This window comes from Sminthopsis crassicaudata, chromosome 3 (assembly GCF_048593235.1).
Source record: "Sminthopsis crassicaudata isolate SCR6 chromosome 3, ASM4859323v1, whole genome shotgun sequence".
Taxonomy (NCBI): Eukaryota; Metazoa; Chordata; class Mammalia; order Dasyuromorphia; family Dasyuridae; genus Sminthopsis; species Sminthopsis crassicaudata.
In genome coordinates, this window is record NC_133619.1 from 642,749,476 (window position 1) to 642,765,379 (window position 15,904).

Genomic DNA, 15,904 nt, shown 5'->3' on the forward strand with positions numbered 1-15,904 from the left:
CTTGTGGGACATAGCCCCCTTCTGCAGGCCAACCAGCTAGTGTTTCCTTTAAAGGTCTTAAGATTGCTCTTGTCCCTGGCTGGCTCTAGAGATTGACATCCCTTCCTGATATCAATACCAGGTGTCCAGAAGGAGCTCCCAGTATTCATGGCTGCTTGGTTGCAAACCCTGATGGACAACTGGTGCAACAAAGCTACACCAGGCAGAATCAGCTCAGGGTGTCCTTGTTGAAGAACCAACTTTATAAAGTTTTATTTATAGTTAAGCAAAGCTGCTTATGTGACCTGTGAAATGCTACACCCCAGTACCTAACCTATTGAAATACCAGCCTGTATCGGCCTGCTTCAGACACTCTCCAATTCCACTCCCAAACCTTGTGGCTTCCCTGGCCAACACTCCCTCCTGACTATGCTTCCCCTATTAACATGTAAATTCTTTCAGCACAGGGCCTGGCTTGATTTTATATTTGTAACTCTAGCACTTAGCAAAGTGCCTGACATAGACTGAGGACTTAAATTCTCATTCATTTATTTTTCATTATTTTTATTCAAAATTGATTTTTATATTAGGCTACTTCATTATTCTGATCCCTATTCTTTAAATTTTTATTTATGGACATGGGATAGCATGGCTTTCACTCCTTTCTTTGATTTTATTTCCTCTGAATTCCTCAGTATCTCACCCTCTATTGTTTTCCCTAAATTTGGGCTTCAGTTAGGTCCTAATTAATGCAAATGATGAATTCCATAAAGGAGTCCTATGCCTTCTAAGTTTCACTATTCAGATTCAATATTCATTATTATTATTATGAAAAATATATCCACTGGCTAGAGCCCAGTGTAAAAATGCAATGTGAATGTGAACCATGTGCACATTTATGAGATTCATTATACACAGTAACCAGGACCTGGCTGTAATTCTCTATAGACTCAACTTTGGTCAATATAGGTGGACAGCTTTCTTTCTTTTTCTTTTTTGTTTTTTTAACCTTTCCTTTAAAGCTTTTCAGGTTATATTTGCAAAACTCCAAAAACCCCCCCAAAAAAGTCCTTACCAACTTCCTTTATATGCAATTTATCCTTTGTTTTGTGTGGTTATTTTAAGCTAGAAATGTTCCAGAAATCAAAGGATCAATTGTAATGCAAAAATATCTCGTTTTGCAAACTATTCATCATGACCAGCTTGGAGTCATTAAATTTATTTCACCAAGGCAAGCACTATTTGACATTACATAATCTCTTAGCATTATGAATTTGTTGAGAAATGATTATAGTCACCATCATCTCAACAGGTAGAACATTCAGCTTACAACATTCAGCATTTATTTATGTTTAAATCACAGGCTTAAAAGGATCTTTACACAATAATATCTAATGCATGTGAGTCAAAAGTATAATTAGCATGCTGAGTAAGGGACCCACACTGGAAGCTTTCCTTTGGGAAGCAGCATGGATGCCTGCGTCTCAATTCTAATTTTCTTTCTGCTAGGTATAGTAATAAGAGAATAAAAAGTAGAAGAGAGATGCAAAGGAGGAGCCAGAATTATCATTTGTTGATCATATAGGGATGAATCAGAGAACACCAGATGATCTCCATCTCAGCATTGATCCCATGGGAAGAGATCTTGGTCCATCCCCTTCATCTTCTCTTGGTACAGTTTGTTGAATGTCTCCATTTGAGTCACGGTGAAGTGGTTTTTCCAGTCTCCACAGATTCCTGTCACATATGGAATGAGGGCAACAGGTGCTGGGGTCATGTCCTTAGTGATCATTTTTTCCCCATCCCCTTTTCCCTTTCCTCCTTGGCTTAGGAAGAAGACATGGGTAAACTGCAGTGATTGATATTGATGGGATAGCACCCTCCCCTGCAACCAGTGAGTTTTTCTCTTCATCATTCATCATTCAAGCAGTATTGACAGGGAGCCTAGCCTCTTCCTCTTACTGCTCCTCTGCTGAATTTTTCTCAGATGCAGGAAAACCTGGGAGAGGTTTTCTTGGAAAGTCATACATTCTATCTCTGAGTGTATCACATATATATATATACTACAGTATTATAAATACATATATAATGTATTTTGCTAAAGCAAATATACTATATATAGTATAAATATACTACAGTCTATTATATTAATGGGACAAATTCTTAGGCTGTCTCTTTTCTGTCCTACTGTTTGGGATTCATACCTTCTCTGATTCTATTTCTGAGTGCCTAAATGTTAGCTGGGATGGGAAGTGTGGTGAATCACATATTTAACTCTCTTGTAATCCTAGAACATTGCTTCTTACCTTTTCTCATCATCATAATTTTAACAGATTCCATATTTCCAGAAGATATACGTTCTTTATTTTCCAGGATGTGGTTTTTCATGACTTGGAAGGAAGCATTCTTCACTACTGAATTAATTTCTTCCTCACTCAGCTCCTTGCCCAAGAATTGACAAATTTTTTCCACACTGCCCTTAAGGTTCTAGGAAAAATTACAACAACCTATAATGGTGAGATGAAAAAGTCTTAAAGAAAGAAAAGGAGGGAAAGGGAGTGGACAAATGTGTAAGAGAAGCAGAAACAGAGATTTTAGATGAAGAGAGAAAGAAAAATCTGAAGGGAAAGATTTGAGAGAAATAGTGAAAGAACTAAGTAAAGGGACAAAAGACATTAGATTGGGTGCTAGGGAGTAGTGGGAATGGGAAAGAGGATGAAAAGGCAATCAAGTAGCAAAGGAGAGAAGGTAGACAATTTGAAGGTAGAATAGAGAAGAGGAAAAGGAAGTAAAATTAAGAAATTATGGTGAGTGAAGAGCTGGTATGGAAGGCGGAGATAAAAAAAAGAGAAGAATTGACACAAATGAAATAAAGTAGAAAACAATTGGAAAAGATGAGGAGAAAAAGGAAAAAAAAAGAGGAGCTGGAGTAAAAAAGAAGAGAAAAAAACAGGAGAAATAGAGGCAAAAACAAAGGAAGAAACAACAAATAGGGACGTGGAGAGAAAGAAAGAAATTAAATGAAAATAGAAAGAAGATAATTCAGTTCCAATTGATCAGAAATGGACACAATCAGCTGCACCCAGAGAAGGAACACTGGGAATGAGTGTAAACTGTTTGCATTTTTGTTTTTCTTCCCAGATTATTTTTACCTTCTGAATCCAATTCTTCCTGTGCAACAAGAAATTTGGTTCTGCACACATTTGTTGTATCTAGGATATACTATAACATATGTAACATGTATGGGACTGCCTACCATCTAGGGGAGGGGATGGAGAGGAGGGGAAAATTCAGAACAGAAGTGAGTGTGAAGGGATAATGTAAAAAATTGCCCATGCATATGTACTTTCAAAAAAAAGTTATAATTATAAACATATAATTATAAAATTAATAAAAAAGAAAATAGAAAGAAGAGTTGAACAAAAAAAAATAAAGAGAACAGAAGGAAGAGATGGAGGGAAAGAAAAAGGAAAAGAAAATAGGGAAAGAAATGTAGGAAAAAGAAGAAAAGAAAAAATTGGAAGAACAGATGGAGGGAAAGAAAATGGAAAAAAGGAAAAAATATTGGAGTAAAAGAAAAAAGAAAACAGAAAATAGAGTAATGGAAAAAAATGAAAAAGGGAGAAGAGGAGGTTGAAGAAAAGATAGAAAGGAAGAGAAAAAAGGAAAAAGAGACAAAGAGAAAGAAAGAAAACAGGAAGAAAATATGAAGGGAAAGAGGAAGAAAGAGCAAGCTGGAAGAAGAGTTTAAATGAGAAGTTAAGGGATACTGAGTAGATGGGGAAAAGCAAAATATATGTTATTAGTAGATGGAGTGGTTGAGGAGAGGAAAGAAAGAGGGAAAAGGAATGAAAGAAATTGGGGGGAAAAAAACCCCAGCAGGGTAAGTTCATAGAGGAATATGCAAGAGATCTCTGAGGAAATTTTTTAAAAGCTAAGAAATGAAGAGGAAAGAAGAGGTTTAGACGAAGAGAAGGACAATAGAAAAAGAAAGAGATAAGGCATGAACAAAAGTATAATGAAAGGAAAGGACATTAGGCAGGAGAGAAAGTACATATAGAGTTTGGGTAAAGGAAAGCTCAAGAGATTCCTGGGAAAAAGAAAAGAGATCCTTCTTACTCAGGATTGTGGGAGCTCCTCTCACTAAGTTCCCAAACCACACAAAGAAAATCACCTCATGTGGCTGTCACAAGGGAAGCTTCTGACAGATATGGAGATATCCTGCAAAGAGCTCTTGACAAATGCCAGGTTCTCTCCAAGGAAGAGATTCAGAGTGAGGGGACATGACTGGACCAGAGGATGGACCCAGGATCAGAACTAGCAGGTACTGTAAAGAATACTTGATGGTTTGGTTTTTTTAAACAAGTTACTGCATCATATATTTGTACCTTCAGAACCAAACACTGGCATATGGAGTCTGGCCTTTCTGAACTGGCACTCATTCCTCCTTTCTCTTTCTCAGCTGCTCTGTTGATGCAGTTTCTGACATACTCCAGCTTTCTCCTTAGGTCTGTGTGCTCCGTCCTATTTCTAGATATTTGTGCCTGCTTTCCCCTCCTTCTTGACCCAGTGTCAACCTCTGATGAACATGGCCCTCCATGTCTTGGTTTGGGGCATTTATTCTGACTTTCCCCCATGCTTGGAAAATTCTCCACTGTCCATTCTGTCTGACTTCCCTGGCTTTTAAAAAATCCTAATGGAAATCCTGCCTTCTACAGGAAGCCTTTCCCAAGCCCTCCTCATCCTAGCCTGCCCGTGTCCTGAATGTGTCCAATTTATTACAGTACTGTTCTCATTCATACAACGTTGTTTGCACATTCTCCCCAATTAGATTTTATGCTGTTTGAGGGCAGGAGCTATCTTTTGCCTTTCTTTGTATTCCTAGCACTTAGAAAAATGCCTGGCACACAATCCTTAAAAAATATTGTACCTTTTTTGAGTGAAACAATATGCAACCTGTCATGCAGAACTAAGATATATGCAAGATTAATTGGAAAGAATTGAAAAAAGGGAAGGCAGTAACATTAATGGGGACCCCTGGAAAGATGAAAAGGGAAAAGGACAGGGACCTTACTTGAAGAAGTTCCTCATAGGTTAGGAACAAAAACTTCTCAGAATTTCTCATGGGAAGCCATCCTTTGATGTGGTCAAACCAGGACCCAAGTGGTACTGAAAATGAATGGAAAAGGAGAGATGGGAGCCCAGGTTATTTTTGTTTCAGGTTGATAAGGTACTTACCTGTCCTAGATGCCTGTCAGAATGAGAGTCATGGACAAAGAAGTAAGTTCTGCTCTTATCTTATAGAGTAAGGGGAGATAGTGGGGTTGGGAGTGGAGAGAGAGCTTGATTCCTAATCACAGAAAAATGTCATTTAAGAGAAGGCTACCTAGGAGAAGAGCCCAGGGAAGTCACAAGTACAACCAAGAACTTGGTTCAGGTGCTGGCCTTAGCCTGAGAGTTCTCAGTAAGAGAAAAGGCTAGGTTGGGCCCCTGAAGTAAATGATATTAAAACTTCACTATGGAAGAAATAGGGGAACTTGAATGGTTTACATTTCAATCCAGGGCCTGATCTGCTCTCTTGAGACTTTGCTTTTCAGAAATAGAACTGGTCTTAGATTCAAAAGGCCTGGGCCCGAATTATTGTCATGTCTGAAAATTTCTTGGTCATATAGTCTTGAAAAAATCCCTTTTGCAGTCTTCACTTCTAACACTCTTCTCTAAGATGGAGGAGGCAGTCTTTGCTCTGTCTATATTGCTGAGCTGTTGGAAGGCATGTGCCTCCCAGGAAATGAAAGGATGTCAATAAAATAGGGATTTTCATTATGATGGTAAAAGGGTGCTGAGAACATATAGAGAAAAGTGATAAGGATGGGAAGTAGGATGCAGTTCCATCATTCCTTCTTCACTCACATTTTCCCTTCAGGAACTCTTCAAAGAAATGCTCAAAAGTTGAGTATAACGGGTAACGTGGGACATGATTTTTATAATGGTATAAAGATACAAGGACGTCCCTTGGATTCCTAGCAACATAAAGGATCTGAAAGAGAAATTGGAACATTGCATGGTTAGCACATCCATTTTCCTTCCTCATGAAGCATCTCTAGCTGGGAGAACATTTGACCCATTTTTTGGAGCTGCCTTCTCCATCCATTTCTTATATCTCTTGTCTTTACTACTGTGCTGGCAGGTAACAGGTGCTTAATAAATCTTTTTTGGCTGGCTGACTTAATTGTCTTTGACCATTGGTGCTACTGGTAAACTGTTTCTATTGTATGTAATTACTCATAGATGGATCACTCATGTTGGTAACTACATATTTCTGCTATGGTCATGGCAACACCTACTCACCCCCCAGGGGCTAGATTGCTTTTCCCTAAATACTCTCATAATATCAGATCCTGGTTCTCATAGAAAAACCACCTCAGAATTGGAGTTACACTTAGATTTTGTCAAAATTCTACACGTGATTCTGTTGTAGGGAAAATAATTTCCTCATTCATGACTTTAATTTTGAGTCCTTGCCAATGTCTTTCTATTAATGCAAAGCAGCTATTCACAATAATGACAGTATTCGACATCAAATATACTTATTTACTTAGCAATAAGGAAAAATAAAGAAAGAAAGGGAATCAGCATTTATTAGATAGTGACTTAGAATAAAGGCATGACAATATCCTGGCTGAGGATGGCATTCAAATAAAGGACAGATAAGAATGTGTATGGTAGGAGTCTTGTAACTCAAATTAAACTAGTTTTCAATTGAAAAGTATGAGAAAGAGAAGCATATAATAGAAAGGATGTCTATTCTGGAGGAAGTGGAAATTCTGTATAAAGAAAGGACAGAGAGGAAAGCAATTCTAGGGGCATACTGAGTGCTTATCAAACGTTTCATTTGGTTGACTAAAAGAAGTAAAGGGATTATGATCAGAAGTAGACAAAGATGCTCTGGAAATATTCTAATTAACAAAGACTGCAGATAATGCAAATAAAGTCTCATCACAGAGAATGTACCCTAAAAGTCAAAATGGGCCCAGATAATATAGGGAAAATGGAGGGTAAAGGCAAATGAAGGAGGGAGTCATGACTCTAATATCTTCAATATGACTGAACAACTTGTTCAAAGATCTTTCAGTAAATGTACTGTTCCATACAGTGGAAGTGTTAGCATCTCCTTATATATCCTAGACATTCAGGGTTCTCTGGAAAGAGGGGTTGGACACCATATGTGACAGCGTTGATGTACGTCTCTTTCCAGCTTTAGCCTGAAAATCTCTATTCTTCCCTTTATATTCATCATCTTCTCCTCTTCAGACTTTTCGCTTGATTACTTTTCCCTTGATTCCTTCTTCTCTTCTTCCTTTAACTCAAGTTGTTCTTCAGAAAGCTCTAGCATTGCAGAAGAAGAGAGGCAGAAGGGAAGAGCAGCCATCCAGTCAAACCCCTACATTATTGAAATATTTATTCTTTTAGTGCCATCTGCAACCTCCTTGTCTTCCTTTTGCACCTCCTCTTCCCTCTTCCTCTCCTGCTTCCAGTTCTCTGATTCACAGCCTGCATGGTTCAAGTACACAATAAACCTATCTGCTTGAAAGGTATTAAATAGTGAAGTTCTTAGATGCTTCCCCTAATGTTCCAATTTTACTTTGACCCATGGAATCCCAAAGGAATTGTTGATGAATAAAATCTTAGTGGCCAGAGCCAGATCTTTTAGATCTCTTTTTGTCTGATAAACTAGAAATTAGGGATTGCCCTGAGTGCTGAATAGCCTGGGAAACAAAGACCACTTTAATTACTATTAAGAGCTGAGCCAACACAATAAAACTGACAATTCTACCTAAAGTAATTTACTTATTGCTATACCAACAATTATTTGATAGGGCTGGAAAAAATAAAATTCAATTGGAAGAATGAAAGGTGAAGAATATCCAGGAAATCACTGAAAAAAAATGTGAAGGTAGGTGACCTAGTCATACCTAAGTTCCAATTTCATTATTAAGTGGTAATTATCAAAACACTTTGTCCCTAGCTAAGAAATAAATTGATGGATCAGTAGAATAGATTAGGTATACAAGATATTATAGTAAATGACCATAGTAATCTAATGTTTAACAAACTCAAAGATTTAAGCTTTTTGGACATAAATTCTTTATTTGATTAAAAACTGCTGGGAAGACTGGAAAATAATCTGGCAGAAACTGGTTACAGACATATTTCATACTGTATACCATATCGTAATGTTCCTTTCTCTAAATTGTAACGTTCTCTGGGAGCAAGTTTCTAGGAGTGCTTCTGGACGCAGCCTTAGTTTCAGTTCAGTTCAATAATCGCAAATGCAGCCAGGAGTTAAAGTCCAGATCCTTTATTGTGTCCTTCAAAGTCCTGAATCTTTTTCTGGGCCCGGTTAGCTTTAATAGAGGCTTATCTCTCTCCTTGGTTCCAAGAGCTCCCTCCGAATCTCTCCAGTACAAAGGTGGAAGTTAGAATGAATCTTGACTCCCTCCCAGAGCGTGGGCTTGTGGCTTTCTGACTTGTGAATCTCCTGGAAATCAATTCTAGTTGTAAATCTCCTGGAAGTCCCCAATCTATGTATGCTCTCCAAAGGTGTGAACTCCAATGTGTGAACCAATGTGTGCACTCCTTTAAAGGTATGAACTAAGCACCTAGTTTCAAGTTCTGGCCCATAACACCATATGAAGGTCAAAATGTATACATGATTTATTCAAAGATGGTGATACTAGTAGGAAAGTAGAAGAGCATAGAATAATTTAATTGTCAAATCTATGGAGAATGGAAGAATTTAACATGAAACAAGATATAGAGAGCATTACAAAATGGAAATGCATAATTTGACTCTATAAAAATGAAAAGTTTTTGCACAAAACCAATGCAACCAAAATTAGAAGAAAAACACAAAACTAGGATAAAAATTTATAATGAGTATCTATGATAAAGACCTCATTTGTTAAGTACATAGATAAATTTATAAGAATACTAGTAATTCCTCAGTTGATAAATCATCAAAGGATATGAACTGGCAGCTTTCAGCCAAACAAATCCAAACTATCTGTACTCATATAACTTCTAAATCACTACTGATTAGATAAATGCAAATTAAAACATCTCTGAGGTACCACCTGACATTGATCAGATTGTCTAATGTGACTAATAAGAAAATAATAAATTTAGGAGGCGATATGGGAAAACTAGGACACTAATACACTGGTACTAGAATTGTGAACTCATCCAACTATTCTGGAGAGCAATGTGGAACTATAGAATATAAAACTTTGCACCCTTTGATCTGACAGCGACATTATTTGGCCTGTATCCAACAGAGGTAAAAAAGGGGAAATAATCTATTTGTACAAAATTATTTATAACAGGTCTTTTTGTGGTGGCTAAGAATTGGTAGGGGAATGCCTATGAATTGGGGAATGGTTGAACAAGATAGTACATCAGATTGTAATGGCATAATGTGTAATGGCATATTTAGAAAACTAGGAAAGATTTATGTGAAACAATAAAAATTGAAATGAGTAGAACCAAAAGAACATTATATACAGTCACAACAATATAGTATGATGAACTGTTATTCAGCAATATTATGATCCAAGATAATTACGAAGAACTCATGATAAAAATCATGAGAGAAATCATTAGAGAAAGTACTAATAGTTAGTTTCTGCTTTTGTTGAGGCAATTGGGGTTAAGTGACTTGCCCACAATCCCACAGCTAAGAAGGCTCAAGTGTTTGAGAGCAGATTTGAACTCAGGTCCTCCTGACTTCAAGGCTGTTATTCTACCCACAGTGCCACCTAGTTGCCTCAGTGCTTTTTCAAAGCAGATTAAACATACTATTCCTCCATTCATTTCTTTTTTCATTCATTGCACCTTTATTTCCTTGAAGGGAAGCTGAACTGTGAGTGCATCTAGTGACAAAAAAGGGCTGATATTATAAAGATAAATATTGCTCAGGTTGCCCAAAAAACGAATTTAAATTCAACTTTAAATTTAATTCAAGAACTACTAAACCTAACTTAAATTTAAATGATAATCAAAAGGGGGACATCTCTTTTGATATGTAAACAAACTTCTTCAGAGGATAATGAAAATTTTACAAAAACAGTGTAGGCCTAAAAGCAGCCATCAATGGAACGTAAGAGCCGTGAACCAAATTAAGTTGGATATGGTCAGATAGGAGATAGAAAGATTAAACATCCACATCATAGGCGCCAGTGAAATTAAATGGAAGGGAATGGCTGAATTTGATTCACATGATCACTACATATGCTGCTGTGGATATCAAGTGATATCTGTTCAAATCTAAGACAAGCTCTTCAAGGTCACAGAAACACAAGCAAGTTCTCTAACCATTGATGCTAAAGAGAACAAAAATCACACTCATGAATGAATTGCAATATTAAAATAGGAAGTTTTAAAATAATTGGAATAACAGGCAAGGTTGGTTTGGGTACAGAAAATAAATCAGGGCAGAGACTAATAGAGTTTTGTCAAAATAACTTATTGGTCATAGCAAACACTTCTTTTCAACAACCTAAAAAAATCCTCTACACATGAATATAGTCAATATAGATGGTCAATATAGAAATCTCATTGTTTATACATCGTGCATTCAAGCGTGGAGAAACGCTATGTAGTCAGTTAAAATAAAACCTAAAGCTGACCATGATTCAGATCCTGAACTTCTTGTAGCACAATTCAGATTTAAATGGAAAAAAGAGGGGGAAACCATCTGAACCTATAGGCATGAACTAATTGATATTATTCACGAATATGAAATGGAGGTTAATTGATAGATTAAAAGGATTAGAGCTGGTATACAGAGCGCCTAAAGATCTCTGGACAAAAGTTGCAAGTATTGTCTGGGAGGCAGCCACAAAGACAAAGCATTCCAGATAAAAAGAAGTGTGAAAAAGCTAAATGATTGTCTGCTGAAGTTTTACAAACAGCCGAGGGAAGAAGGTAAATTAAATATATGCCCAAATGAATGCAAAATTTCGTAGAATACCAAGGAGACACAAGAAGGTTTTCTTACATGAGTAATGGAAAGATGTAGAAGAAAACAATAGTGTAGGATAGACAAGAGATTTCTTTAAGAAAATTAGAGATTTCAAGGGCAAGTTTCAATGGACAAGATAAAAGACAAAAATTATAGGGGTTTAACAGGAGCAGAAGAGATTAAGAAAAGATGGTGAGAATGCACAAAAGAAGCAGACAAGAAATCTCTTACCATCACTGATAACTAGGATGGTGTGGCTACTGATCTAGAGCTAGACATTCTGGAGGATGAAGTCAAGTGGGTCTTAGGAAGGCTAATAGAAAAACTTTGGAAAGATGGTAGAGTAGGTCAGAACATTTCAAGCTCTCCAGATTTTTCCCACAAACAGAACAAATTTGTGCCTGAGAGTGAACATAGACTTCAGAAAAATAAAGACTTGTAGAAGAATGGTGATTCTCCTGAGAACAGAAGTTGAGAAAAAAGTCCCCAGGATGAAGTTTAACTCAGATGAAGTGCAAACAGCTCCAGGCTAACTCAACAGAAATAGCAAGTGAAGAACCCTGGGGCTAAAGACTAAGTAAGAATCACAGGAACTTTCACCTCAAAGACAGTGTGGGAAATTAGGGCTTTCAGTACTGGAAGACCTAGGGAACTTCTGCTGATTAAGAATACCAGCAGCTGTGCTGCTGAGATAAGGCTCTGCAAAAGAAGAAACCAGCATATCCAGTGAGTAGTATAATTCTTTGAAATGTTTCTCTGCCCAGAGAGAATTTATAAAAGAACTCAAAAAAGAATTTGAAAATCAAATGTGAGACACTGAGAAGAAGAAAAGAAAACAAACAAAAAAAAATCCAAGAAAAAACAAGAAGATTGTGGAAAAAAAGGTAACCATTTGAAAAAGGAGATAGTATCACAGATGAAAATAACTCTTTGAAAATTAAAATTGGGCAAGGGGAAGACAGTGAAGCTATAAGAGACCAGGAAATAACAAAATAAAATAGAAAAGGATGAAAAAATAGAACAGAATTTGAAATATTAGAAAAACAGATCTGGAGACCACATTAAGAAGAGAAAATATAAGAATAATTAGGCTACCTGAAAGCTGTGACCAAAAAGGAACCTTGACACAATAGTGCAAGAAATAATCAGATTATCCTTGAGTATAGAACATGAGGAGAAAGTAGAAATGGAGAAAATCCACTTACCATCTTAAAGGGATCCTTTCAGCCCCAATTAACCCTATCTGTCCCACCTCCTCATTGCTCCTGGCTTTCTCCTTTGGAGCAAGCATCAAACAAACAAATAAAACCTAATCACTTGTATATATGTTGGCCCACTAGATATTGGAAGAAGAATTCTTCTGTCTCTCTGAGTCCCTTCCTACTACTAAATCATCAGGAAACCTTTCAATTCCTTTCAAATTTCCCCGTCTCCAATACAGTTTTCAGCATTTCTTCAAAGCTATATAAATCCTCTTCATGCTTCCATTTTCTTTCCTTTCCTTTCCCTTCTTTATCTCATGCTCTTGTTCTGAATGTTCTCCACATAACATTTATCCTCCCTTGCCAGACGTAAAAGTGGGCAGTGACATAGTCATAAGGAACAAGCAGGAGAATTATGAGGCAGTGTGTAAATGTTGGAGAACAGAGAGAAACCTCCATCTGCTTCCTCCCGTTCCTGAATTCCTATGAAATATGAACCAGAAATGTTGCTCCAGCCTCTCTCTGTCCCATCCTCCTTCCACCTCCTAGATATCTGTTTCTTTCTCTTTTAACTGGGGCCCGCATGTGCTCACCTTGGCCTTGCTGGTGAAATAGGACTTAGGGAAGAGATGGACTGGGAGATGGGAAGTGAAGAGACCGGACTCTGTCCTGTTCTTGATCATTTCCATGTTATATTTTACCTCTATCCAGGGACAACGTTTCCAATAAGGGACAGATTTAACCCAAGTGGGGTCCCCTTTTGAGTAGATCAGACTGAGGATCTGTATCATCCAGTGGGTTCCTGCATGGAATAAAAACAAAGATGGGTTAGGGTCTCATGATTATTCACAGAATCATAGGTAGGAGAGGCAGGAGAGACTTCACAGATTTCAGTCTTGCCCACATTTGAACAAGCCAGTGGAAAACTTCCACAGGAGGAGGGGAAAGGACTCCCAGCTCTACCTGAGAGAGTGCTACTTACTAAGTTGAGATGAAATTCAAATGTGCCTGGGGAGGTGGATGGCTACACCAAAGAGCCTATGGCGATTCCACCAGCATCTTTGGAGCACTTATGGGATGCCAGACCCTGTGCTGAAGGCTGGGGACCAGAGGGAAGGAAAAACTCAGTCTCTTACCACAAGGGGCTCATAATCTAAGGTAAGAGGAGAAATGTGAATAACTGAGTTCATATCAGTGACACAGAGAATGGATGCAGGGGGATCTCAGAGAGGAGAGAGCAGGGAGTTGGGAGTTTCATGGAAAGCTTCCAGTAGAAGGTGATATTTGAGCTCAGTCCTGCAGGAAGCCAGGGAAGGTATGAGACCAAGATGAGGAAGGGGAACCTTTCAGGATGGGGGAGACGGCCAGCACAAAGTCTAGACTCAGTGTACAGTGTCAGTGTATTGTGATCAGAGTTGGGAGACATAAGCGTGTGGTCCTAGAATTCAAGTTGTTCACTATAATGGAGTCTGGTGGATGCAGACAGTGCAACTCTGTGAAACATCCCACTAGCTAGTCCTGCCTGGAAGTTTGCATGAGAGATGAAAGAGAGAAATAGGTATTATGGGAAAGGTCTATCCCTGGTGGGATTGAGAAGTTAAGACAGAGATTTCTGGGTCATAAAGAAGGAATAAGACTTCATCAGAAAGTTGGGGAGGGTTGTTTAGTTGGTGGTTTTTTTTTTTTTTTTTCCTGAGCAACTGGGGTTAAGTGACTTGCCCAGGGTCACAGAGCTAGGAAGTATTGTGTCTGTTGTGACCAGATTTGAACTCAGGTTCTCCTGATTTCAAGGCTTGTGTTCTATGCACTGTGCCATGTAAATGTCCCCAACTTTACCAGAGAAATGGGTATGGGAAGTGCATTCTGTGTTTTGAGTTCTGCATAAAGGAAGGTATGAGAGGAGGGCAGCAGGGAGCATTTCTAGGGCTGGGTCAGCAGGGCTGTAGCACAGCATATGTACAAGTGCTCCTTTGCCCTATGGGCCTGAGGACTTGGCTTGAGTTCTAATCCCAGTTGTATCATTTCCATGCAAACTAGGGGACCTTCCAGAGACCTTGGAGTGTTGGAGTTAATGAAGCATTAGTTGTAGAGTCAGGAAGCCCTGGGTTGGAATGTTGCTTCTCCCAAAGTCTTCTGCTGAAACATCAAATGCTGTCTGAGTTTTAAGTCTCTCTGGAGCATAATCCCTTTCCAGTCTTCTTACCAGTGACTCTTTCCCTGACTACCGGTGACACTGAGCTCTGGGAACAGGAGCATGAATCTGGCCTGGCCCTCCTGGGGTGCCTCAAACACTTCTTCCTTTAAAGAGGATCAGGACACATTCCTGAGGGACAAACATAAGCAAAGGGGGACCATGGTGTCAGGATTATGGGTATTCTCTGTCTCTTTTATGGCTCCTGGCCAGCTTCTTTCCTTCTCAGACCGTGGTGTTGGTGTTCAGTTTTTGAAGTCTTATCTGATACTTTCTGACAGCATTTGGGGTTTTCTTGGCAAATATAGTGGAGTGGTTTGCTATCCATTCTCCAACTTATTTTACAGATGAGGAACCTGAAGCAAAGAGGATTTAATGATTTTTCCAGGAAAACAGAGCTAGGAAGTGTCTGAGTCCAGATTTGAACTCACAAAAATGAATCATTCTCACTCTACTGTACCTAAGTGCCTAACACACTCTGTTTATATCTTGGGTTCTTAATTTGAGGTCCATGAATCTCCAGAAATATCTATAGAGATATTTCAGAGGATCCATGTAGTTGAGGGGGACAACTTTACAAGTTTTGCTTTCCATTTAATTATTTCAACTTTTTATTCTCAAAAGGGATCTATGAGCTTCACCAAACTCCCTGCCAGAGAGACCAGGGTGCACCAAACCTAGGAATCTCTGGTCACCAATGAGAAGGCTGGGCTACCTGCAGTCTAAAGTCTCTTTGTTTTCCAAGGACTGACCTGGAATATAGAGGAACAGAAGAAAGCTCATCTCTTCTAGCCTCCTTCTCCATGTCCTGTTTCCTTCCCCTGCTCCTTACCTGACTTGGGGTAGGTCACTATCATGACATCTTCGTCCTGAAGCTCAAACTCATCTTGCATTCTTTGAATATGTTCCACATCATGAAAACTGGCAAGGAGAGGGACTCCCTTGAAAAAGACAAATTTTGTGGGGTTCTCCATGTAGGCAGTTGACTTCTAGTTAGGTGACAGCTTTCTTCTGGAACTTTGCAACTGCTCCTCCTGTTCCTGCTGCTGTTTTCTTGACTCTGTCCAAGCTCTAGTTAATTGCCCACCTGTTGAATAGCCAAAGAGTAGGTGAGAGGAATAAGAAGCTTTGGAATGAGGTTTTCTGATATAAGAATTATCAAATCCAAGAACCCTTGGGTCTTTCTGGTAAGAAGTACATCTGAACATGGGCACATGGGATGAGAACAACAAATATTAGCCGAACAAGACCATATCCTGAGTCATTTTCCATGGCATATATGCTTTTAAGGCTTTTTAAGGGATATCATGGAAAACAGAGGACAGATCTATTTGTTGTCGTTTTGAGAACAGAGTGGAAAGTAAATGCAAAGGGTAATTGGGACTACATGTCCAGAAATATTTTCTAACAAGTATAATTATGTTTACAAGTTATTATTGAAAAGCAATCATCAGCCAAGAATTTTTACAATAGAACAGTTCCTGATAAGCTATAGCAAGAGCAGAAGTACAA

The 15,904-nt window shown here is 38.5% G+C and overlaps 1 protein-coding gene across 1 annotated transcript; it reads right to left on the reverse strand.

Annotated features, from left to right (window-relative positions):
• Window positions 1-1,155: 1,155 nt before the first annotated feature.
• Window positions 1,156-13,347, reverse strand: LOC141560029 (sulfotransferase 2A1-like). Its single transcript, XM_074297662.1, has 6 exons — window positions 13,184-13,347; window positions 12,795-13,003; window positions 5,890-6,016; window positions 5,054-5,148; window positions 2,286-2,466; window positions 1,156-1,716 (listed from the first exon to the last, which is right to left on the reverse strand). The coding sequence occupies exons 2-6, from the start codon at window positions 12,990-12,992 to the stop codon at window positions 1,598-1,600; spliced, it is 720 nt and encodes a 239-aa protein (XP_074153763.1). The 5' UTR covers window positions 12,993-13,003; window positions 13,184-13,347; the 3' UTR covers window positions 1,156-1,597.
• Window positions 13,348-15,904: the final 2,557 nt, after the last annotated feature.

What these genes read in the sequence shown, in the direction of transcription:
- LOC141560029 (XM_074297662.1), bottom strand. Translation starts at nt 12,992, where the DNA reads ATGATACAGATCCTCAGTCTGATCTACTCAAAAGGGGACCCCACTTGG. An exon ending in ATTTCACCAGCAAGGCCAAG is followed by an intron (nt 6,017 to 12,794) that starts GTGAGCACATGC and finishes TTTCTCTTTCAG; the next exon opens with ATCCTTTATGTTGCTAGGAA. An exon ending in AGAGTTCCTGAAGGGAAAAT is followed by an intron (nt 5,149 to 5,889) that starts GTGAGTGAAGAA and finishes ATTCATTTTCAG; the next exon opens with TACCACTTGGGTCCTGGTTT.